The 26,035-nt window shown below is 36.8% G+C and overlaps 1 protein-coding gene across 1 annotated transcript in view; it reads left to right on the top strand.

Moving 5' to 3' along the window:
- The first annotated feature begins 885 nt into the window (after positions 1-885).
- Positions 886-26,035, top strand: part of ptchd4 (patched domain containing 4) — a 30,874-nt gene continuing 5,724 nt past the window's right edge. Inside the window, exons 1-2 of the mRNA XM_048207285.1 lie at positions 886-2,525; positions 5,449-5,929. Coding sequence (XP_048063242.1) covers positions 1,920-2,525; positions 5,449-5,929 — 1,087 coding nt within the window. The 5' untranslated portion in view covers positions 886-1,919. The remainder of the gene's footprint in view (positions 2,526-5,448; positions 5,930-26,035) is intronic.

The raw sequence follows: 26,035 nt of genomic DNA, 5'->3' as shown, positions 1-26,035 counted from the left end.
TTATTCATCTTCAGGCTGTATCTTTGTCTTTGAATCATTAGCGAGTTAAGAATAGCACAAAATTAAAGGATAGCATAAAATATTATGTAGTGTAACCCATAATAAAATGATAGATAATGTCAGGAATTGTCAAAGTAAACTTCCTAATAATGGAAAGCAAATGGCATACTGTTGCTATGGCTACCACCATAAAATCTGTTAGAAGTGCCTATTTAAGCACAACTCACAACTTTTGTGGTTAATTAAATGCGTGAAAGTGCTGTTTAAATGCGTAAATATAAATACTTGTATATGCAATATTTGGGGGGGCTCGATGGTTAATTCATAAAGGCTATAGAGTACCTCAGGGATGACGCGTTTTTGTAGGCCAACCCGGAAGTTAGCGGCGCACGGGTTCCCTCGGTTGAAAGCCTATGCATTTTTCCCATAGACTTTTGGAAAATCGCAGAAAATAAGCTCTGTGTTTAACAAAGGGTCATGACACTTACACGTTTTGTCTATCAAGATAATCTTTACAAGTTAAAACAACATAAATAAATTTTGAAGCCTAAATAAAGTTGTCAGATATAAAAAGCTAACAGTAGGCTATAAACGGACTACAGCACACCATGGTCGCGGATCAACGTCGTCACCACCAAGCTTCTTCAAACTGTATTTAAAAAACAACATTATTTAAAAACATGTTCGCTGATTATGATCTGTACTGTGTATGAATACTTATCCACTTTTTCATGAGAAATGCTGTCCAAATGTCCTGTTTATCATGATGACGTCTAAAGTCCCCGCCAAAGTAAGTAGTCCCTTTTAGCAATTTGTTAGCAACTGCCGTTTTTAAGACACAGTAAAGGTTTAAAAAATCACAAGCGGGTTATAACTGGTGTGTTTTATGTCATAGATCAAAATGTGAAAATATTTAGAGGCTTTGTTAACCACAGACACAGGCAATTTAGCAAAAACCCATTCAAAAAACCCATAAGACTTTACGGCATTGGAACCGGAAGTAGCTAACTCGCTTCCGGGTTTTGACTACAAAAATGCGTCATCCCTGAGCTACTCTATTAGAGTCAGCATGAAACGGAAGTTGCGAAAGTCTTTTCTTCCCTATTGTGACGTAGGCTAGGGCGGAACTTGATTGGATGTTTTACCTTTGTGGTTTGCTATTCATGAGTGACAGGTTGTCCCGCCCCTGCGTCAGTAAACACGTCATCAGAAAGGGATATGGGAAGTCATTTTGATTAAAGGGCGCATTAAAAAAAAAAAAAAAGATATGCACGGATAAATCGTTTATAATAAATACTGCAATATTCTATAAAAAATTACCACTTTTGATTTTATGGTGATAGATAAGTTTCGGTCGTTATCAGGAAACTCCGAAGGACTTTAAATGAGTAGCCACATAGCCTATGTTTATGTCTAGAAATCAAATGATTTTTTATCGTGTCTGCACTGAAACTACATTTGGCCTTGTGTGTGGACTGCCGCCCTAGCTTTAAGATGGGAATGCCTCATTCATTAGTAATCGAGTGGCTATTTCAAGAGGTGAGTCCACGATCAGCAAGGGCTTTGAATCGCGCGTGTTCTTAAAAATGAGCCCCCACCCACCCAGCCAGCCAGTATTTCCCCATCGTGCCTCCTTCCATGCACACAGCAGCAGCAGCAGCACATGGTTACAATAAAGCCCATAAATCAGGCGCCTCCGATCGAATAGTCCGAATTAAGCACACATGCACATCAGACTGGGGCTGGCTGCTGTTGCAGCAGAAGAAGCGAGAGAAACAGTCACACATCAGGGGGAGGGATGGAACCAAAAAGCCTCTATAGTGATCAATATCTGACTGTCTTGTTGCAAATCGCTGCAGTGCTTCACAGGTGTAGTGAGTATTCTCATACGGATTGACTGAACTGGAGCCACATGTCACATGTGCTTCATAGGAAGAACCGGGGCATCATCTGCTGCAAGCTGGATCTGGAGGAGGATGCTGCGGCAAGTGATACACAGAGGGCTGAAAGCTTCTTTCTACTGGCTGGGTTTGTTCGTGAGTAGGCATCCGGTGTTCTTCCTCACCGTCCCCGCAGTCCTGACCATTATTTTCGGATCCACGGTGCTGAGCCGGTTTAAGCCCGAAACGGACCTGGAGATCCTGGTCGCCCCGACGCACAGCCTCGCGAAGATCGAGCGGAGTCTCGCCAACAGCCTCTTCCCCATCGACCAGTCCAAGCACAAGCTGTACTCGGACCTGCACACCCCCGGCAGATATGGCAGACTCATTCTACTGGCCAAATCCGGGGGAAATATCCTGGAACTGGCCGAGCAGGTGCTCCAGGTGCACAAGAAGGTCCTGGATATGCGTGTCAATTATAAAGGCTTCAATTACACTTTCGCGCATCTCTGTGTCCTGAGCCACCGGGACAAGAGATGCCTCCTGGATGATATCATCACCATATTCGAAGACATTCGCTTAGCTGTTCTGTCTAACAGCACTTTTTCCAAGGTCCCCGTGAGCTATCCGAATACAACGTTAAAGGTAAGAGACATATATAGTCTGGAGCACAGCGGCTGTGCTTCAAAAACCTCGCGAGCCGCCTAACGAGACAGCGTTTTTTCGAGGGCTTTGAGACGCAGCCTTTGTGTGCGGTGGAACGACATTGCAACAATGAAACTGCAAAAAGGAGCTCGGCATATTGCGACTGTGCCATAGAAAACCTTACGAAACGCTCAGAATTATGAATAGACTCAGTGCTGCTGTATTAGTAGTGTGTGCAGCCTCGGAATCAGCTGCATAGTTCTCCAGCACTGCACTCTGAGGCTGGTGATGCAATGTACACTACAAGACACTCACAGAATCTAGACTTTTATCCTATTTTTTATAACATAACAGATGTGTTAGAGGACGTTGTCCTCGTGCACTATATCTAATCAATACAATTATTGCAGATTACAAGCAATACTATTAATTAAATACAATTGTTTAGAATCAAGTATCAGATAAGCTGCATTAAAATAAATGATTCAACTTGGAACAGATCTTTGAAATATTGAGTTAATTAGAATCACAAGAACTACTAACAATTAATTTAAGTTCCTCTAAGAAGGTTTCTTAAGTTGTATTCACTTAAAAAAAAAAGAGTTTTTTTAAAGCAGTTTTCCCCTTGTGTGAGTGATTAGAGAATCAGTTATGGAACAAAAACACTGCCTTAAATACCTGTACACAAAGACACAGGTAACAATCAACTAACTGATCATTTTATAGGAACAAATACATGCCATCAAAAGACAGCAAGCTACTGAATATGACAATAAACCAACAACAGTTGTTGGGGAGACAGTGAAACCATATTATTATTTCAGGCCCCAGTGCATGCTGGGAAGACCACAGCTGGAAATGTGAGCATAAGGTGTGTTTATGCGAGAAATGCTTGTAAACTAGACTTATATTTATCAATAATCTAAATTTGGAATTATTCAAACAGAATAAACATTTTAAATTATGTTAACCAAATTTTGATCATAATAACGAACATAAATCTGTTAAATATTTTGTGTTTTCATGATCGACAGTAGCGTATTTCTTGCACATTGTTACATTTCGAATGTCATAAACTGAGAATAATTATATAAGACCTATAAGACTAAAACAGTCTTCACCAAAATGCTGCACTACTCACAGACTAAAGACTAAATATAACACAGCAGTACAGCAAGCCAGATATCTTATTGTTTTCCTAAGCCTACGTCAGTAGGAGTAGGAGCACGATCTGTGTGAATGAGGTGCTCACGGTGGCCTCTACAAGAGCTCATTCATATTGTGCCAGAACATCTTGAGGCTGTATTGCTGCATCGCTCTCTCAGCATAGGGTGATGCACCGTCCAGCTCATTATTGGATTCTGAAATATTGAGACTATTGAGCAAAATACAATAATATTCAACCTTCTCTGGATTTTATTCATCCTGCATTGTTTTGGTGCAAAACTGATGTCGTTCAACTGTGGAGATTGTCTTAACATTTATCCAGCTTCATGCTGTGGATATCAGCTTGTGTTTTCTTCTTGCCTGTTTTGCTTGTCTGACATTTAGCTAAAAGACACTAAGTACACACTGCTTCCTCGAGAGGTTTATTTTTTTCCTTCTTTTTTTTTTTACATGAAAGACACTGCCCGGCCAAAAAAAAAAGTCGCTGTTTGGATTTTAGTAGGCAAATACTTAAGAATCTATGAATGGATCATTATTACAGTGATTATTATGTTTCTAGCATGTTATATGTTTGGCAATGGTTCTTTTAACTCTTAAAGATGGAGTGTGTAGCTTTTCATTTCTTAAACAACCATGTAGGAAGATGTATCATGGCCATATTCCAGGATGACAATGTCAAGATTCATCAGGGTTAAAATTGTGAAAGAATGGTTCAGAGAGCATGAAGAATCATTTTCACACTTGTGAATTGGCATATCACAACATTTATTTCCATCAAGAGATGCATCATTTTTTGGTCAAGATCTTGTATTGACAATGCAAGAGGTGAGCACTCTGTAAAGTCTACTCCAGCACATCCCAAATACTTACACTGAGGTTAAGATCAGGGCCAATTCATGTGTGAAAATGATTCTTCATGCTCCCTCCCAACAATTCTTTCACATTTTGAGCCTGATGAATCTTGACATTGTCATCCTGGAATATGGCCATGATACATCTTAATACATGGTTGTTTAAGAAATGAAAAGCTACACACTCCATCTTTTAGGGTTAAAAGAACCGTTGCCAAACATATAACATGCTAGAAAATAAAATAATAATCACTGTAATAATGATCCATCCATAGACTCTTAAGTATTAAAATCCAAACAGCAACTTTTTTTTTTTTTTTTTTTGGCCGGGCAGTGTAATACATTGTTGAAGTGTGTTAAATCCATTCAAATACCAGAACAAATCCACACCAACAAAGCTGGTTTGCTGATTCTGCAAGTCACACATGATTATAACATGGGATTAATGTTAAAATGCAGTAAGGAATTGGAGTAAGATTCTCCCACTCATAAAACTCTGAACTGTGCAGTTTACAAATGTATAGTGTAAAAATGTATATTGATCTATTAACTAGGGATGTATGGTTTTAAAGGAAATATTTTATATACATATTTAACCATATTAAGGTATATTTTATGGATTAAAGTTGGAGTTTAAACTGTTTTTACGAATGGTACATGGCTGCTATTGCTATTTCTTCCTGCAGCCAATACTACAGATCTCAACTCATTGGTTAATCAACTTTAGTAATCCTCAGATGTTCCAAGCGTACCAATTATTTAACTATTTATTGGACTGTAGCTGATTTTTACTGATAGGAAAGTACACTTGTTATATTGAATTCAAACTGAATTTCACTCATAACAGTTTCATTTAATGAATAAATTAGAAAAATAAATTAGTAACTGGTTTGTTTTGGCCCTAGGATGGTCGGGTGTCCTTTATTGGCCATCAGCTGGGCGGCGTGGCCTTGTCCACAAATAGCCGGGACCAACAGGTTAAGTTTGCTCGCGCCATCCAAATCACCTACTACCTCCGTAACCTTGGCCCAGTGGTGCAGGACATCATTGCTGAAAAGTGGGAGAGTGAATTCTGTAAGCTGGTGTACCAGCTGGCTACAGACAGCCAGGAGCTACAAATCCAGTCGCTTACGTCCTTCAGCTTATGGCGGGACTTCCACAAGACAGGAGTACTGGCCAAAAGCGAGGTATTGGTCAGCTTGGTGCTGGTGCTCCTGGCAGCCACCATCTCCAGCTCTATGCGGGACTGCTTGCGCGGGAAACCCTTCCTGGGCCTGTTGGGCGTCCTCACCATCTGCATCGCCAACGTGACGGCAGCTGGGATTTTTTTCATCTCTGATGGGAAATTTAACTCTACGCTGCTTGGGATCCCCTTTTTTGCCATGGGTAAGTGCGGCTTTGTTCACGGATACTGTGGTGATTTCATATAGGATTATTATAATTGCTGTGTGACTCCTTGGGAGGTGGGGGGGTGTAATTGTTTTCCACAGCAGTCATCAGGGTCAGTGCTTGTGCAACAATGGGCTTCATCATTACAGAAGGAGAATCTATGATATTAGAAGTAGAAATGGGAGATAATTAGAGGCCAACATTTTTGTGGTGCAATGGAAAATCTTTGAATGTTTGCCTGAAAATCCATAAAAATTGAAAATTGATGTAGCAATAGCATGATCTGCAAATCTGACTGTTGGTATAGTTAATGTATCACTTATGATAAAGATAAACCATTGGATGTCTGAGTTACATAGAACAATCATAGTGTGGTGGAACACATTGTAGTGCAATGGTTCTCACCTGGTGGTTCAGCAACAGAAGAAAAAAAATTAAAAAAACAATAAAAAAATAATGCTAAATGTAAATAACAATATGCAACTAACTATGTAATTATATTTGCTTAGGATACAAAAATAAAATGGAGAGAACACTTTCCACATATTGTTTTGTTGTTGATGACACATAGTGTGCATCCAATCAAATTATGTGGTGTTTACGTATTCCTGTAACTGGGTAAAACCTAGCCAAATCAGGCTGATGACAAAAACCCTCATCCGCGAAAACCACGAATAAAGCTATGCAAGGTAAAAACCATCAGTCAGCAATAAATGTATTACTGTGGATGACTGGCACTGGTGTTCTAATGTGTGTTTCAGGAAGTGTTGATATTCAGGTTAACAGTACAAGTGTGACTGTGATGTTTTGATGAGTGTGCTTTTAATATACATTAAACTGTTCAATGAACAAGTACACTGTAAAAAATTAAGGTTGACAAAAATGAAAAGTTTTAAGACAACCAGCTGGAGGAGATTTTTGAGTTTTCTCAACTTGTTGTATAACAAGTTCAATTTACAACAAGTTGAGAAAACTCAAAAATCTCCTGCAGCTGGTTGCCTCAAACTATATGTTTTCTCAACTAGATTTTTTACAGTGTCATTTTGAATAACTTACATTTTAAACACAATATTGCTCGTATTTTTGCTCTGTCAATGGAAATAGTTCCAACAGAATCAACCGTCTTTGAGCAACACACAGTAGTGTTTAGTTCCTGAATGAATGAGTGAATGATTCAATGACTCTTTTGTCACTAAAATGGATGGATGTTTTACAATGAATTTGCTGATTGAACGATTCATTTGCTGTCTCATTTCAGAGGCTGCGTCCTCTGGATGTCGCATTTTTATGCTGCATACATCATCAAGGATGTCTTTTTTAAGAAAAGTAATCGTAATAAAATTGACTGTTATCCTTGTGAGGTGTAAAATACTGTAATTTCATTTTTACTTTGCTATCTAATGGTTACTTTTCTTAAATGAGTCCGCCTCGATGACATATGTGGCCAACAAATGTGACCTCTGGAGGACGCAGCAACTCTCTTTTTCTTAAACTAACCAGTGTTTTGAATGAATCGGCTTAGTGAATGATTCATTGACTTACATAAAGTCACATATCGCCACCTTCTGGCATAACTGTGTAACCTGCCAAGAGTCACAAAAAAATAAATGGATAAGCAGAGAGATAAAGAATAATATAGAACAATATTGATTTCAGTATTTGATTTTTGATTGCATTTTATTTTTGCATAATTTCCTTACTGTGTTAGATCCACTTGATGACCAATGTAAAATCTGGTCTCCTCCATAAAACACATGCTTGACTGAAACTTATTTCAGAATTAATGAAGTAAATCCAAAAAGTGATATTAGATAGCGAACACCTGTCATTGCACCAATAATTGCAGTATGAATCTGAGGGAACCTTTTAGTCTGCAGAATTAATCACTTTCTTTCTATTGTTCATGCATTTTTGCAGAATAATAAGGAACAGTCATTAATTTCCAACAGTGCTGTGTTCTTTCTGCTGTGTTATTTTTGCGGACCCCTGGGAACACAATCTAGCAAGCTAAAACAAACTTGGAAATTTAACGAACTCCAAACTCAACACATCTCGCAGGTGTTAAAACACCCTTAGAGTTTACACCTGTCTAGGTTGCATTAGATGCCCTTAGGTGACAACTGTCACAACCCTCAACTGAGTGGAACTAATTAGCTTCGGATTTAAAGCGCGTCAATTTGTTTTCTCCTGTGGAGGTAGAATCGTGATTCTCGCAAAACAATGATATACAGGGTACAAAAGCACAATTAAAACCTGCGGAGAATAACCGCTTACAGCTTCTTCTTATTCTCAGTCAGTCACTACGATGGGTTTGGTTATTGTAGCAGCGCAATAGAATAATCAACCAACAATTACATGTGGCTTCCCAATTTAAGAAGACGGCAACATTGTCAGTAAAGAGACTGAGTGCACTGTAGGAGTTTATGATCATGAATGTCCTTGTGGAGCTTATGGATCAAAGGTAATAATGCTCAGTGCTGTATATGGTGTCCCTAATGATCCGGACCCCTCAGATGCTCAGTCTTATTGCAAGGCTAGCCCAGCGTGTAAGATTAATTGCTCCCTGACCACTGGATTTTGAGCTCTTTGCAGAATACGGAGGACCTGTGATTTACTATGCTTTGCATTTGAGCTTCACAGGAAGGACAATCTGGAGAAATAGATTTTGTCAGGCCAGTGAAGATGAATGGTGACACTCTACACGGTACATCACAATGTGCTGCGGGGTCCCCGGGGACATGGCGTGGCTCTGTTGGGTTGGCGAAGTGACAATGGATTCAAGTTGGTGGATGATTGTGAAAGGACTTATGTTCCTCACACAAATTTAAAGTATAGCTTTAGAAGTCTTGGAATATAGTGCTTAAAGGCTTAGTTCACCCTAAAATGAAAATTGTGTCATTAATTACTCACCCTCATGTCGTTCCACACCCGTAAGACCTTTGTTCATCTTCGGAACACAAATTAAGATATTTTTGATGAAATCCGAGAGGTATATTATTCGTCCATTGACAGCAAGTTAACCGACTATTTCAAGGTCCAGAAAGGTACTAAAGATATTGTTAAAAAAGTCAACGTGACTACAATTCAACCTTAATTTTATGAAGCGACGAGAATACTTTTTGTGCGTAAAAACAAAACAAAAGTAACAACTTTATTCGACGATATCTTCTCTTCTGTGTCATTCTCATAAGTTGCTGACATCCAGCGGTCCCAGGTTCTACGTCAGAACGCAGACTCATTATTTGCCTGCATCAGCATCATACGTATGCGTCATGCTGCTTACGTGATCAGCTTTGGCCAATACTGAGCCGGCATTCGGACTTAAACACGGAAGCCTTCAATGTGCTTCTGTGGCAACTACGTAACGATAATGACAGGGAAGAGAAGAGATTGTTGAATAAAGTCGTTATTTTTGTTTTATTTTTGCGCACAAAAAGTATTTAGTACCTTTAGGGACCTTGAAAGTGTCGGTTAAATTGCTGTCTATGGACGATTCATATACCTCTCGGATTTCATCAAAAATATCTTAATTTGTGTTCTGAAGATGAACAAAGGTTTTACAGGTGTGGAACGACATGAGGGTGAGTAATTAATGACAGTTTATTTTTGGGTGAACTAACCCTTAGTCGTTTGGACTAATTTTGTGGGGAATTCTTGAATTTTTAAGACAGACATAGTCACTATGAGCTAAATAATCTGGTAACACTTTACTATGTACACTGCATTATAAAGGTATACATGATGTAAACTAGATAAAAAAGTTTGTCGAGACTGTTGCTAAGGTGCTAAGGTGTTGCTATGCGGTTGCTAGGGTACTCTGAGTGGTTGCTAAGATGTTGCTATGTGGTTGCTAGTGTACTCTGGGTGGTTGCTAGGGTGTTGCTATGTGGTTGCTAGGGTACTCGGGATGGTTGCTAAGGTATTCTGGGTGGTTGCTAGGGTGTTGCTATGCGGTTGCTAAGGTACTCAGGGTGGTCGCTAGGGTGTTGCTATGCGGTTGCTAGGGTACTCGGGGTGGTTGATAGGGTGTTGCTAGATTTAGTTTGATAGATTGATTTAGTTTGATAGATAGATAGATAGATAGATAGATAGATAGATAGATAGATAGATAGATATAGTTTGATAGATAGACAGATAGATTTAGTTTGATAGATAGATAGATAGATAGATAGATAGATAGATAGATAGATAGATAGATAGATTTAGTGTGACAGATAGATAGACAGATAGATTTAGTTTGATAGATAGATAGATAGATAGATAGATAGATAGATAGATAGATAGATAGATAGATAGATAGATAGATAGATAGATAGATAGATAGATAGATAGATAGATAGATAGATAGATAGATAGATAGATAGATGAGTTTATGAGTTTGAATAAGTTTCAATGGATTAGAAATAGTACATAGAATGGCACTTGAGTCTAATTGAGTTTTTGAGTCTAATGGGCTTCCGTAGTTTAAATTAGAATTTTGACAGTTGGAGTTTGAATAGTCTTGGCTCATTTGAACATTCCGTCAATGAAAGTCAATGGGATTTTTCCAAGCTTTAACAGTCTTTTTTAGGAAAACCGTAAGCCGGATCAGTTAGAAAAGATATAGCACACTAAGTTAGAACAGTCTGAAGATCTGACCCGAGTTTGGAGTTTGTAGAGTTAAAGCTCTAGGAGGAGTTAGAGTTGGAAATTTTAGTCTCAGAAGAAAATAGCATAACAGCATTAAGTTTCAAGCCAACTTAATTATAATGCATTATATTTTTTCATAAATAATTGTAACCAAAGTTAAAATGCATTATAATTTTTGCAGATTCCTTGTTACATCTGAAATTGGTTGATGTCACGTGTTTTAATGCATTATACTTTCTAAAGGTGTAACAAAGGTGTAATTACTGCATTAAAAATACTTTTTTAACGCATTAATTAAATGTTACCAAAATCCTTCATCCTTGACGGGATAAAAAGGTTGAAACGACACAAGGGTGAGTAAATAATGAACGAATCTTCATTTTAGGGTGAACTGTCCCTTTAATAGGACATGGCAGAAGATGGATGCTCTGCAGAAAACAATGTGTGACACTGTTGTCGGAGACAATGAATGGAGTGTGCGCTATACCTTCACTTTAAGTTTGGAGGTTATTTTTATTCAGACGCATACAGCAAGGGCCTATTTATAGACTTGCTTCCTGCCACACGTCTTAGAGGCGGAGCGGCGAATGCTTTGTTCTGCTGGGACAAATGACAGGATAGGAAATCAATGTCAAAGTACTCACTCACCTTCTGATCTCAGTGTATGTACAGTAAAGTGGCTTGCTGTTGTCACCGTTTACATACTGCATGATGAGCATTGATCATGAAAATCATATAAATTATAAAGCTAGTTCTTATATTAGCACAGTTGTTTTAGATATTTAAAAATACAATGAATTATCTTTCACACACACATTTTTCACACACAAAAAATGATTTTTTTTTTTGGCCCCCACTGTTGTTTTTCATATGCCACAGAAGAGTTATTTTTTAAAGAATCTTCAGGCAGCCAAAAAAGGGGTAGTAGACTGCAGTATAATTATTAAACAGTTTTATATCAGAAAAAAATCCACAACTTGTGCAAGTAGCCTTAATATTTCAATCTGTGGTCCCCTTCATCCGCTCCAAAAATAGTCTGATCTTCTGCTCTGCTGAACGTTCTGAAACTGAACAGACGCGAGAAGTTCACATAGTGAGCGAGTCATGTTGACAGCAAAGAAATGAAAATTCATTAAAGAAAAGAAAGGTGAAGGCAGAGGCACAATGCAAAACCAAATTCTTTTAGAAGAAAGCTGAGTTTATTAAACAAGTCGTATTAGCACAACAGACAAATTATATTAAGCATATACTGAAAATAATAATAACCTAAAAATCTAAATTAACTAGTTTTATTCAAGTAAACAATATTTTATAAAACAGATAGTTCCGGCCCTTGTTTCTGATTGGTTGAGCCGCGTTCAAAACCTTTGTAAAATTCCCGAAAACATACAGCTGACCGCATTACATGAGAATCGCTGCGCCACTGAGTGTGTATGGTGCTGCATCTGTCTTAGCAACCACTCTTAGAAACGTAAACATATGTTTGTTCTCAATTGATTTTGTTCATTGACGCTTACTGCATTGTAGAAGAGTATCGTGAGAGAGATATCTAGTGACCGAGTGTATTACCTGCATTCAGATTTAGCATTTTTCTTCAGGTCAGTCATATGTTCATAATAAAAAATCCGTTTGAATGTCTGCTGCGAAATTGTCCTCATTTAATGGGGTTTTCCCGTGCCCTGCTGACACTGAGAGCGCTAGTCAGAGCATTTGTCATTTGCGTCTTGTTCCGTGTTCACAAGAAGTTTCAATATAAAAGTCTTTGCGGCTGAGTGATTCGCTTATCTTTGCTGCCATTTAATGGCATAATAAATATAACTTTTGTTGCTTTTCACGGTCAGGGACTATTTTTTTCTGGTGGAAGGAAGGCTTTTATTGATTTTACTTAATGAAAGTTGCATTGATAGGCCTACATATTTTTTGGCTTTAATATTTGTATTGTGTGGTAACACAATAAGCCCGGTGAAGCCATGGTTTACAGTGAATTTATAACAGCTAATGGGGTTTTAGGCATGATGCAGAGCAGAGTAACAGTATAACGCCCCTTTAGCTGTTATAAATTCAATGTAAACCACAGCTTCTTGGAGCTTATTGCTTTAATTTAACACCACTGAATCAACCTAAATACATTCATTTATACCAACAAAATATTTTTTCTGGGTTAAAACAGGTAGAAATAGCTCTTTAAGGTTATTCTTTCAGGTTACCTTTTTTTTACAGTGTAAGTAGATCAAACAGACCACTGCTGCCAATGCTGCTTTCCCTAGTGAAAAATATACTAAAATCTATTTTAAATACATTTATTTTATGCTAAGGGTACTACAATTGCATTTACATTTGCATGTACTTATTATAAATACCCCGGAATTGTACTTTTAGTTTAATAAATTGGTATACTTAAAGTCTGCTAAACTATTTAAAACTATGCTAAAGTATTTTTGTGTTGAGGTCCAACTAAAGATATACTTAAGTATATTTGATTATGCTAAAGTGGAACTATTGCAAGTATACTTTAGTACAAGTATATATATCTTGCATTCAAATTATACAGTGATCATACTATCCTTACTAATAGTGATATTAAACACATTTTAGGCTTAATATTTAGAAATATGCATTGTGCAATAAAGAAGAACTGCAAATACAGTTTAATTAAAATATTTATGTCAGTATGTCAGTAAATAGTCAATGTTTGAAGCAGATCAAAACCCTTCATTAAAGTTGTCCTAAACCCTTCTTGTAAGGACAACTTTGATTAACTTTTTTGATCCACTTCAAATGTTGACTACTGTATATTAATGGGTTTGTAGTTAGTGTGAATTGAATGTAGGCCTATTTTAAATACATTTTGGTAGGGTTTTTTTCACAGGGGCAGACTCTGCATCCATTGCCTCTGACATGTTTTCTCACCATCACATACTTAACTCAGAAACTTTTAAGGAAATCTAGAGTTACCTAAACTCATAATTATGAGTTGTGCTGATGTTCATGTGCATTTTAAATACATTCTTTCTGACATGACTTGAAAACACTGTAACTGCTGAAGCTAAACCTTGACCCCCATTGACCTACCCTAACATCCTACTATTGGTAGAACCACAATTGATATGTTTTGAACACGCCATAAAGCCAATGCCATCGCACTCACCAACAATCTCTTTTGCTGTACTTTTGCTAAACTTTTCGCTGAAGTTCACACTATTGGGAATCTGTGTTGCAGATTTTGGCACATTTGTCAGAAGGAAACTAGAGTCTAGAAAGTCATTGTAGCTAAAGACACAAGTCTCACCATGTATTTCAAATCTGAGAATGATCAAATTATTTTTAGATGATGCAATATAAATTTTTAGATGAGACTTTTTGTGCAAACCACAGAAAACATGAGGTATGAACTGAAACATCTAGTTTGTTTCTGCTAATTGGTTGTAAGGGCAGAATTTTCAAACCCAACTTTTGCCTACAGCTCAGACGTAACCATGAGAAATTTGCAAAAAAAAAAAAAAAAAAAAAAAAAATTTAATGTGTTAAATTTTTAAGTACTTTAGTAATTGATTTTTGTTGAATACTATGTTGACCTGTTATGATTAAATGTCCAATTCAATGAACAGTTTTTGGGTTCTACTTGTTTACAGGAAATGTGTTTTGAGTTACAAAAAAAAAAAAAATCATAAGTTTTATAATTATGACCTTTACCTTTTTTAATAATTTGCTCACACTTTGAATATCAGGTAGGCTATTGTTTTTAATTTAATTCAATAGCACTTTTTCACAATTTTGCATGTTGGCAAACAGATATACATACATATAGAAAGTAGTTACATAAGTAAATATTTGTAATTATGACAAATAAAGAAAACAACATATAGTCAGTTTGAAATGGTGAAAGAAGTTCACGTACCTGATCAGAAGTTTTATTACATTTGTGTATTCCTAATGCACTTCAATGCACCTACTGTAATACACTTTTCCCATTAATGCTACTTTAATGGCCCTTATTTGCACTTTGAAATATGGACTGCAGCCCTTTGGGTGTCAAAATATTATGAATTATTAAATTAATTAATTAAATGAATTAAACTGATCCTGAGAAGAAGAAGAAAAAAAAAAGAAAGTTAAAATGTCTAATAAATCCAGAAACGTTTACTGCATGAAAAGCAAATCATTTTAATTTATGCGTCACATATATAAATCCGCAGCTTAATGCAAAACCGCCAAATCATTTAATTGCGTTTTTGTCAGGAGCAGTTGTGGTGCATTGAGAGTTGAAGCACGCAGAGACAATCGGCAGAGGAATGTTACGGATGATTATATTTCATCCGCACACACGGAAACACAATCTGTTCTGCATGTTCACATTTTTCCAACAATGAACGGAACTGTCTGTGTTTTAGTGCGTGCACAAGAATAAAACTAATGTGCCGGTTTATGCAATTGCTCCATGTTGCGTTAATGACAGATAATGTCATATTTAATGTTGTGTCTGCTGGTTTTATTTCCTTAACAGCTTAAAATTTAATGCACGTTCGTGTTGTATAGCAACAGGCCGTTTCACGTTTATTTTCACGCACCACTTACTGTGTCTATATTAATAATTTTGTTGGCGATTCACAGTCTTTTAATCCATATAATTTGTGCTGTCATTAATAGTTGTCATTAATAATGTCTGCGTGTTTATAGCTGTACTTGTAACAGTATAGAGGGAACACAAAGTAACACTAGTTTAGTATAGTAATCTATATATGTGTGGTGACGCAACAGGTAAGCCGAGTGCTCTTGTGCGACAGTGGCCCGCATGACCCGGTCAAAAACAAATATCTGAATTATGCTACTAATTGTAAGCATGCAATGTAGTTAGTGTCTGGGTTTAAAGGTGCATATGTCTGTTGTGAGCCGTATTGTAAGTGTGAGTGTGTGCGCGCAGTGGCATAGTCACTCCCCAGCATGTCAGTTCTATTGATCGAGCTCATTTAGGGCCACAGACTGTGGAACAGCATGTGCCCTGGGATCTGGAGCGTCTCCTTGCAATTCTCTCCACACAAGCATGATTGTGCCTGGTCATGGCTAACACATATTCACTGTGCCTGGGAAGCCCAATCCCGTCTCAATCACTCATTCCAGAAACAAACACGTACAACCACCAGCATTTACAGCAGACCTTTGCTGTCTCCTGCAGGAAAATGTAGATGATGGGGTGTTAGTAGATTGAAAACTAGCCATGTTGAATGCCATTGATTTGTCTTAGTGCTAGAAGGCAGAAGCAAGTCCTGGGGAAGAGATTAGGGCTCTTACCAACGAACTACTTATCACAAACGTCTTCAAGCGTCACATATTACATGCCATTAAGCCTGTGGCTGGATAATTTGCCATTGTCAGAAGGAAGAATCAGGATGAGGTTTGTTGGACATCATAAGCCAAGAGAAAAATTTCATTTGCATAGTTTGTTCAGGCATGATGTGCAACCACTGAATCAGTGCGTGAAATAGAAATAGTAACAGACGTCCAGCTATTCTTCTGCCTCCCTCCGTTTGTCATTAATATTCCAGTCCTTTTATCCTTCAGTTGTATGATTTATGTTTCACAGGGTTTTTTTCTGATTGAAAATTATGCAAGATTGGAAATTAAGGGAATGGATTTTTTTCATTTAGTAGCTTGCTTCAAGTGAAATAATTGGCATTAAAAATGCAGGAGTGTTTTGGATTAAAGCTGTTTGAACTTGACAATATTTTCACTGTCATTTTTATGCTTCTGTACCACTAAAAGAAAAAGTGCTGTTTTTAGTGTGGGAGTACAGTTGTTAGGAGAAATAGATCTTCCGGTGAAGGCCTTGAACACACTGACGTATGCTGACAGTAGCATGTTTTACAATGACATGGAATACTGTCAGATTGTAAAGGAGATACTCTCGTGAGTTTGTGAGACTGAAGCCACGGCATATAGAAACCGAGTGACGGAAAAGGGAGAACATGAGCTATTCATGACTGCGGCTTTCCAGACTGATATATTGTTTAAAAATGTACTACTGTAGCTTCTACTGTATGTTGTATAGTCTTTTTGATATGAGTGTAGCCTCATTATTTCGTGTAAAACTGATAATGAACAATTAAATTGTGCTCCAAGTACAGTACATTTTTAATATTTCAGGAAATTTTGAAATAGTGTGGCCCATAGCACAATGAATCCAGGGTGTTTTGTTCAGTTCATTTGGCGTCTGAGCTAAAAGTAGGCCATAAGAAAGATCAGAAAGTTTTAACTAGTTATACAACATGGATATGAAGCCCAAACTTTTTATTAGTCTACTTTTATTGGACAGCCTTTTTCATATGCGAATACTTTATACTTTCTCTTGGATATTTTTAGATTTGTTCTTTATGTTCAGCATAAGAGATCTTGGAGCAGTTTCTTCTGTATTATTTATAGGTCTATTGATCATGTCTGATATAATATTTGATGAAAAGATTGAAAAGAATTCGTTGTCACCTAACAAAATGAATTTACAGTATTGTTCAAATGTTTTTTTGTTGTTGTTTTGTTTTTTACAAGTTGATCATAAGTGACAGTAAAAATTCCAAATAAATGCTGATCTTTTGAAATGTCTATTAATCAAAGATTTATCAAAAAATGTATCACAGTTTCCAGAAAATAGTATTGTTGAATAGTCAAAAGCACAAAAAGCAGCATACTAGTGTGATACTGAAGACTGGAGTATGCTGAAAATTTAGCTTTGCCATCACAAGAATGAATAAAACTTCAAAATATATCAAAACAGAAAAGAGTTATTTTAAATGGTCACAATATTCCTGTTTTTACTGTATATTTGTACACAAATACTGTAGATGCAGCCTTGGTGAGACTTCTTTCAAAAACATTTTTTAAAAATCGTAACGACCCCAGACTTGTAGAGTATTTTACAATGATTCTGTTAAAATTCCATCTTGAAAATCTAAGGTTATACATGGAAACGTATCCATTGCCAAACACAGCTAAATGATGGTTCGTAGAGTCAACAGCAGGATTGATGAAGTCCACTCCTATGAAATTACGTGCGAGTAACTCAAGCCCTCTGCTGATTTACATGCAGTGCATTTGCACAGCTTTTTCATTAGCAGCTGCAGATGCAGCAGATGTGTGGGGTGCCACAAGAAGCAGCAGCCATTCAATACAATGACAGAAGTGTCACACCATTCTCTCCATCTTCTGACTGGAATCATTTGACTGGCTCTGCAAAGCGCCCAGCTTTCTACTTTGGCACTGTTGTGTTGTGTTGAGTTTTGTGCAAATTGCACACCTAATCCTTAGCAGCAGGATTAACGGTGTGCCGTGATGTGTGCTGTGTTAAGATAAGGACATGTTCACTGTCAAAGGAGATGCTAATTTTGGGCACTTTTGTAATGCAGCGTTCTTTGCATGTTTTATTTTTGAACGAGCAGTACTGTCTTTATACTGATAATGTTAAACTGATAATGTTCAAAATAAAGCTGTTTAAACTGCAAACATTTAATTTCTTCACTTTTTGTTTCCCCTAAAAAAACATTTGAGAAGCATTTCATTAAATATTTCAGAAATAAAATTTTGTACGTCAATAAGGCTTGTTTTCTTGGTTTTATGCATACACATAAAATGGGGTTTTTATTTACCAAAAAAGAGTACATTTTTACTTATAGAAATACTGATTAAAGGCCCGTTCACACCAAGAACGATAAATATAACGATAAATATATTTGCGTCCGCACCAACAAACGATAACGGTCTGTTTCTAAGTTCACGCGCTGCGGTTTCAAACTGTACAACGTGTTTTTACTGCTCTTGTTGCATTTACACGGCTTTAACCAGCAGATGTTCTCAGCATGCTATGTTTTGAGAATCTAACAGTTAATTTAGCTGACAAAGTGGAATAAAACAACACCTAGTCTTATTCACTGCAACTTCAAAAGAAGCAGGACAATGTTGATGAAACTAGCGCCGGATACCAGAGGTAAATTTATGTTACTCTATTTGCTAGCCTGGCATAATTATCTCATTACTTCTCACCATTTATTCTGAAGGTATGGCCAATTGTTTTGCATATATCCATTTTCTTTAAAGTATCCTTGAAAAGGGGGGTTGACTTGTCAAACGGTCGCTTTTTTCTGGACCTCTGCGATTAAAGGGTTAGTTCACCCAAAAATGAAAATAATGTAATTTACTCACCCTCATGTCGTCCTACACCCGTAAGACCTTCGTTCATCTTTGGAACACAAATTAAGATATTGCTGATGAAATCGTATGGCTCACTAAGCCATTCAAACTCTCAAGGTCCATAAAGGTACTAAAAAATATTTAAAACAGTTCATGTTCAGTGGTTCTCTTAATATTATAAAGTGACAAGAATACTTTTTGTGTGCCAAAAAAAAAAAAAAAGACTTTTCAACAATATCTGTATGGGCAGATTTCAAAACACTGCTTCATGAAGCTTCTGAGCTTTATGAATCTTTTGTTTTGAATTAGTGATTCGGATCTCCTATCAAACGGCTAAACTGTTGAAATCACGTGACTTTGGTGCTCCGATTCACTGATTCGATTCGTAAACCTCTGAAGCAGTGTTTTGAAATCGGCCCATATAGATATTGTTGAAAAGTATTTATTTATTTTTATTTATTTATTTATTTATTTTGGCGCACAAAAAGTATTCTTGTCGCTTCATAATATTAAAATAGAACCACTGAACTAACATGAACTGTTTCAAATATGTTTTTAGTACCTTTATGGACCTTGAGACTCTGAATGGCTTTGCTCTCAATAGAGGCCTCACTTCATCAACAATATCATAAATTGTGTTCAGAAGATGAACGAAGGTCTTACGGCTGTAGAATGCCATGATGAGGGTGAGTAATAAATGACATTATTTTCATTTTTGGGTGAACTAAACCTTTAACTTCTCCGCAATGTCGTCTGCCATTTTAAATGCGCGTGAGCGAGACGATTTTTTTTCCCAGCAGATCGGCTGTCAGTGTTGTATCGTTCAACTGCTGGAAAAAAAAAATGTTATGATCCCAACGATGTCGTTTCTCTATATCGTTATAGATAGCTGTGGTGGATAGTAATATTATTTTATATTTAGAACGATTTTTATAACTATATCTTTAATGTTCTCTTTATAGTTATCCACAAGTTTCCTACGCCCCATGAGGCCTTGCGTCAAACGTGGGAGCGTCTTCCGGTTCGAAGTTAACAACATTTGACAGTCATTCAAGATTTAACGATCCAAACTTGCGAACGTTTGTTTTTTACTTAAAGATTTAAGATTCCAGCATAAATATTTGAACAATGTTTTACAATAAAAAATGTTACATTAATAGTAATGTGTTAATTTATGTCAGGAGTGCAGATCAATCATGTTAAATCTAACAGACCTATTCAGTTGCGCCTGCTTCCATTAATTTACGATCACAAGAATGCACAAAACAACTCCACTAAGGCTTTTAAATCCAAAGGCTTACACATTTAGAAATATATTGATAACATACCCTATGTTTACGTCACTTTTCTGAGCATTTCTATTTATTTCCCTCTAAATTATGCGATGATTGCAATCCGAGGATGTTTGCGCGATCTCGTCTATCTATCCTGATCCTTTCAGCCAGAGCAACAGAGGGAGCTCATGAGAAGGCAACAGGAGTTATGAGTTATACGAGTTAACCGGAGTGTGTGAATCTGAAAGATGTGCATTTGTCAGGAATCAACAGGCACAGGGAAGAGACAGATAAAACATTAAACTAAATAAATACACGATTATAATAATATAAGAATTGTCTTCGTCCCTCAAGCAGTCTCTGATATTTTCCATAAACGTGTGTATTTATCGCAATGGTTAACATCAGTAGCCTTTAGCATCGCATACAGTGGAAACGCGACTGGCTCTGGCACGCACAATACGTTAGGAGTAAAATATCACATCATATGGCTTTGGTGCATCAATGACAGGTGAAGTACAGACAGCGGGTTGTTAATGTATTGCAGGGTCAGGATGCTCTAGTCATGCAGCAGCACTTTTGTGGAAGGTCAGTAAAGTAAAGGGCAATTAAGGGCCCAAACTGTTTATTGTATTGTGATATTATTAACTAATAAATGTACTAAACTGAATTGTTGTCCCTGAGCGCCGTAACGACATCTCTCATAAATATTTGCAACTTTGCAAAGTAAACAATGATCCAAAAAACACTTAGCCTCTTCGCTAATTAGCACACTAAATACCATTGGTATGCTACTTCCGCCGCCTCACCGGAAGTTGTACCCACGTTCTCTTTTACAGTAGCGGCCCGCGGAAACAGGTGGATAGTTCTTGGTGTGAACGGGCCTTAAGAAAATTATTTTGTGATGTAATTTTTTCCATTCAACAAATATGAATAGATAAAAGCACATTACATCAAGTTAGTTTTGTTCTGACATTTGCTGCAAAGAAGGACTGCAATGGCACCGTGGTGGTATCAGATGTAATAATATGCTATTTTAATATAACACATAATGGTAGCCTACTGAATGATTACCATGTTACTGTAACATGATATTTGGTACTACAATGTACTTTGTGGGCACCATGGTAATACCATGTTGCAAGTACAAAAAATGTAGTAATACCATTTGGAAATAAATAAATGTACAAAAAATACTGCTCTACTTCCAGAATAGCTGTTCAGAAGATATATAGTCTATTGTACGTGTCTTGTCACTGCAGCACAGAAATACTGACACAGTATGGAAATCCGTGTAATATTTTTCCCATCTTCTGTCACAACTGGACATGCTTTATTGGAGGTGTACGAAGGGTCCATCCGTAGGGTGTTTTCCTGCAGGTGATGGATGTGTTTGCAGCTGCTCGGTGCTGAAGTTTTAAAGCAGTAATTTTGTTTAATGACTCACTGCATTGCAGCGAGAGAGGTGATGCAGCTCTTTATATTGAAGTCACAGCCTCAGAGTAGCTTTCCTCCAGCCGGTGCCGGCTGGAACTGTCCACAGGAGGCCTGTGACAAACTGCCCTCTTTAGTTATGTGGAATGTTGTACCTGTCCACCAGCACCCAGAGACATGAGGTACAGCCCTTTATTTGCCACCGTACCCCTTGTGAGATGTGCAGGGAACATTTCAGTTCAGTTCCCCAGGTGTTCTCACAAAGCAGCATGGGAAAAACTCGGTGAAGGAATTCACTATGAATTAATTGTACCCACAGTTTATTTGCACACTCACTGTCTGGATTGTTTCAGTGCCCGATTCACTAAAGGATTTATGCAAATCCTGTAACACACAAACACACCCACTACAACAAAGTTTACTAGAATTTGCTAGAATTTCCAGTTTCAAAGTAACTTTTTCTCCCCAGCTCTACCTAGGCTGGTGGATCTGGGGAGGTGAAAGGTTTCAGAGAAACTCTGACAGCACGCTGCAGGACTAGCCTACAGCAAACACTGAAAAAGACTTACATTTTGAGCAAGTAATCTCTTTGGCTGTGGATGCGGTAATGATGTGATTGCTTGCAGATTGCATGTAAAGAACCAGCCTGCGCCGTTTAGAGTTTCATGGCTGAACTAGATATTTATTATTAGATAAATAATGGAAACACTATACAATAAGGTTATATTCATTAACATTATTTAACTACATTCATTAACATGAACTAACAATGAACAATATATGCAGCATTTAACATTTCTACATTTCCTTATGCAGTCTTAAAATCAAAAGTTGCACTATGAACTAATATGAACAAAGGAAGCAATTGTATTTTTTATTAACTATCATTAACAAAGGTCAATAAATGCTGTAAAAATATATTACTCATAGTTAGTTCGTGTTAAAGGTTAACAAATTAGACCTTATTGTAAAGTGTTACCTAAATTGTATTTTTATTTACAAAGACAAGTAAATAGTTTTTCACAGGAGCTTGGCTGTATTTTAACTACTTCAAATAGGCATGATGCTTAGATTGAAGCTTGGCGATCTACACTTTCAAAGCTTGGTCATCTACAATCTATATATATATATATATATATATATATATGCCAAGTTAATTTGCTCTTCTCCATTACTTGATGAATAAGTCAGTTTTAAAACATAATCTGTAATAAACATAATTTGCATAGAGAGGTGTGTTTGTGATGAAAGAAATGTCAGTTGCTTAATTTGAGCATTTTCTATCTAGTTAAGATGGATTGCAGGTGGTTAGTGAAAAAGTATTTGCACTGAAATACTGTGAAAAAAGTAATGACTTCATGTTAATAATATACAGTATGATAATGTTGAAGTATGATGGTGAAGTAAATGTGTGTATGTCGGGGACAGCAATGGGTCACTCCCCCCTCTATGTTCAGGGGCATTCACGGTCTCTGTAGCCCTATTAGGCAAGTGCTGGTCTACTTAAATCATTAGATGTTGTTGAAGTGGTTTTATTTGAAATGCATCAATAATCTCTGTCTTACTATTCATGTGATTTATAACCGGCAGGAGCAGGTCTCCCTCGTGTCATCTCGCGGCTTTGTGCTTTCTGTTTTGAATACACTATATTTGCTGCTGCACTCCTTACCGTTTGCCGCTGCTGCTGCGGCAAAACGTGTCAATCTTGTTTCAAGATGTTGGTTTGCTACGCATTCCTCTAGTCACCAATTTAATCTACTCTCTTGAATGGACGGACCCCTTTTGACAGAGCTTTTTTGAAACAAAGTCACTGCCATACAGTTGATGTTATTTAAAGGCCAATTCACACCGCCCCGTCAACAGCCAACAAACGCCAACAGACCCCAACAGGGGTATCACACCGAACCAACAAACTCCAACAGACGAGTTTGTTGGCGTTTGTTGGCTGTTGTCGGGGTGGTGTGAATTGGCCTTTAGGAGTAAGCTTTTGCATACTGTCACAAAGATGGAGAAAGAATAAAAGGCTTCTTCAAAGGTGAAGAAAATAAAACAACAGAATACATACCTCTTGGCAAGATTAAGGGTATGTTTACATGAAAAGATGTACTAAAAATGGAAAGGCTTTTCCTTTGCGTTTTACACGTACAGATGACAACATGGTCAAAATGACCCCTGTTCACGGGATCCGTGAAAACAATTAAAAATGCTGTGTTCTGCATGCCAGGCCAGTAGATGGCGATGTCACTTTGTAAAGAAAGTCTACGCACCTGAGCATGACGTCACAGTTTTCACAAATTCACATTTTTGCAGTGTACATGGAGACGATAACTGTACCTTTAAAAAAAAAAAAAAAAAAAAAAAAAAAGTGCACTTTGAATCCCGTTTCAAAAGTTTGCATTTTCAGGCCTCCAAAACTGTTGTTGTGTAAATGAACGAACAAAACGCATACAAAGTTTTACATTTTTAGTTGAAAATTGTGTCATGTAAACAGCCCTTAAACCTATAAAACCGAAATGAGGCAATATTACAGTTACCAAAAGATTTAAAAAAATTAAAAACACTTTCTCAAAATGCACATCAGTAATATTTTTTTCTAAGGCATGTTTATAAAAGCTACTTAAATGTCCTAATTAAACTAAGACCTAATCCTGGCTTAATCTAAGCCCTGTCTGTGAAACGGGCCTTTATCTTTTTTTCTTTGTAATTAACAGCTTAACATTTTTTTTTTTTACTTTTTAATAAGTGGGTCATTATAATAATGGCCATTTGAATAATAGAAGCGTTAACGCTAGATGATATCTAGTACAGTGTTTTTTTCTTGGTTTGGTGTAGATGAAGGTGGTCTTCTCTGACGGGAATGTTATAAAGCTGCACAAAAAGGCTCGGAAACACTGATCTAGGCAGACATGTAGTTGTTTAGTCAAGTTTTGTCTCTTTGTCCTGTTTCATTAGAGACTTTTAGAACTGGGCACATTTTCTTTCTGCCCTTGACCAGTAGCCTGATGGCACTCCATTTATATTGTGGTGATTCATACACGGCCCACACTGAAGAAATCGCCATGTCATTCTGATAAGAAGGAGTTTTGTATTCCATTAAGAATTACCATTCCAGTACGTCTCATTTGTCCTACATAAGGAAATCCCTCTTGCATCATGTTAAACGAGTTAGCATCTGGAAGGTGATGACGTCCAAACTCAGAACAGCGGGAATGCTAATGCCTGAGTAAAACTATCATCTTTGTGTATTGCTGTTCAAATATTTACCAAATCATTAAAATGCCAGTTATTAATAATGAAGAATGTTATAATAAGTGCTTCCCAAACTTTTTTAGTCTTACAGCTCATCAGTAAAGCTCAAGTACCACTTTACTGGCACCAAACCAGAGATATATTTTTAACTCATACCAACATCGATGAAATATCCCACGAGTGAACCTCATTTTTACAAACTTTAATGAGAAGACAGTCAAAGGACAGGCCAGTGGCAAAATATTCTAATTCATATGCAATATTATTTAAAAAATAATGTGGAAAGTCATGCTTATTTCCACAGAAAACATTGTGGAGTTCAGTGTTTGCATTTCCTGTGTATTCTGATGCAATTCGCAAAGTATATTTTACAAAATGTACAGAAATTTTACTTGTATATTATTTTGTATATATTGAACAATATTATTATTATGAAAATTTTTTTGTTTTGATTCTGTGGTTGTTCAATTTTAAATATTATTTTCTTTCCTAAGAAGGATGAGAAAAAAATATGGCATTTTTTAAAATTACTTATGATAATCTATCAACAGTCCTAATTTTTAATTTTTATAACTTTCCTGGTTGGGAATCACTGGACTAAATGAATTACCCCCCATCAGCCAAAGAGTGAGACTCCATTTCCATTTAGCAAGGATAAAGTGAAAATTTGTTTCTCATGAATTGCCACTCTTACAGTTCTTTGCAGATTTTGAAAATAATAAATGGCACCCACTTCATGAATCTAATTAATCTTCTTAATTGGAGAATGCAAAACAATTGCTGAAGCAGTGATGGGTTTTTATAAGATGGCAGGGTCCGCAACTAATCACAAATTAAATTCCTCGTACAGTTGTTTTGCTGATTTATATAATTTGGCAAGTAGTGACCCATGTTCACACTCCAATGTATGAATGTTTCATTTCTACCAAACTTTGTGTTTAGTAGTTTAGGTTTTAAGTGCCATTTAGCAGTTGCTTTTTATTTAGAGCAGCTTCCCGTTATTACAGAGGCAGCTCTTTCAGAGCAACCTGAGGCTAAGTGTCTATAGCTTAAGTGTACTTGATGATAAAAAGCAAGATTGTGATGTCAGCATCCCATAATTACTATAAAAATTACATTAAAAGTTAGTTACAAACTTTACATCTGGTCACAATTTATATTAGGTATAAAACATGTAGGCCCTATATACACAATGAATGCATTGTATCAAATGGTTAAAGACACCCCAAATATAAAGAGGACAGAACATCTTTAAATTACTTATATATTTATTTAAATAAATAAATAAATATGTAATTTGTTGGCATTATGTTGGAATTAGTAAACGAGCAAAATGTTATGT

This window comes from Megalobrama amblycephala, linkage group LG11 (genome assembly GCF_018812025.1).
Source record: "Megalobrama amblycephala isolate DHTTF-2021 linkage group LG11, ASM1881202v1, whole genome shotgun sequence".
Classification (NCBI taxonomy): domain Eukaryota; kingdom Metazoa; phylum Chordata; class Actinopteri; order Cypriniformes; family Xenocyprididae; genus Megalobrama; species Megalobrama amblycephala.
This window is presented reverse-complemented; position numbering and strand designations above follow the sequence as displayed.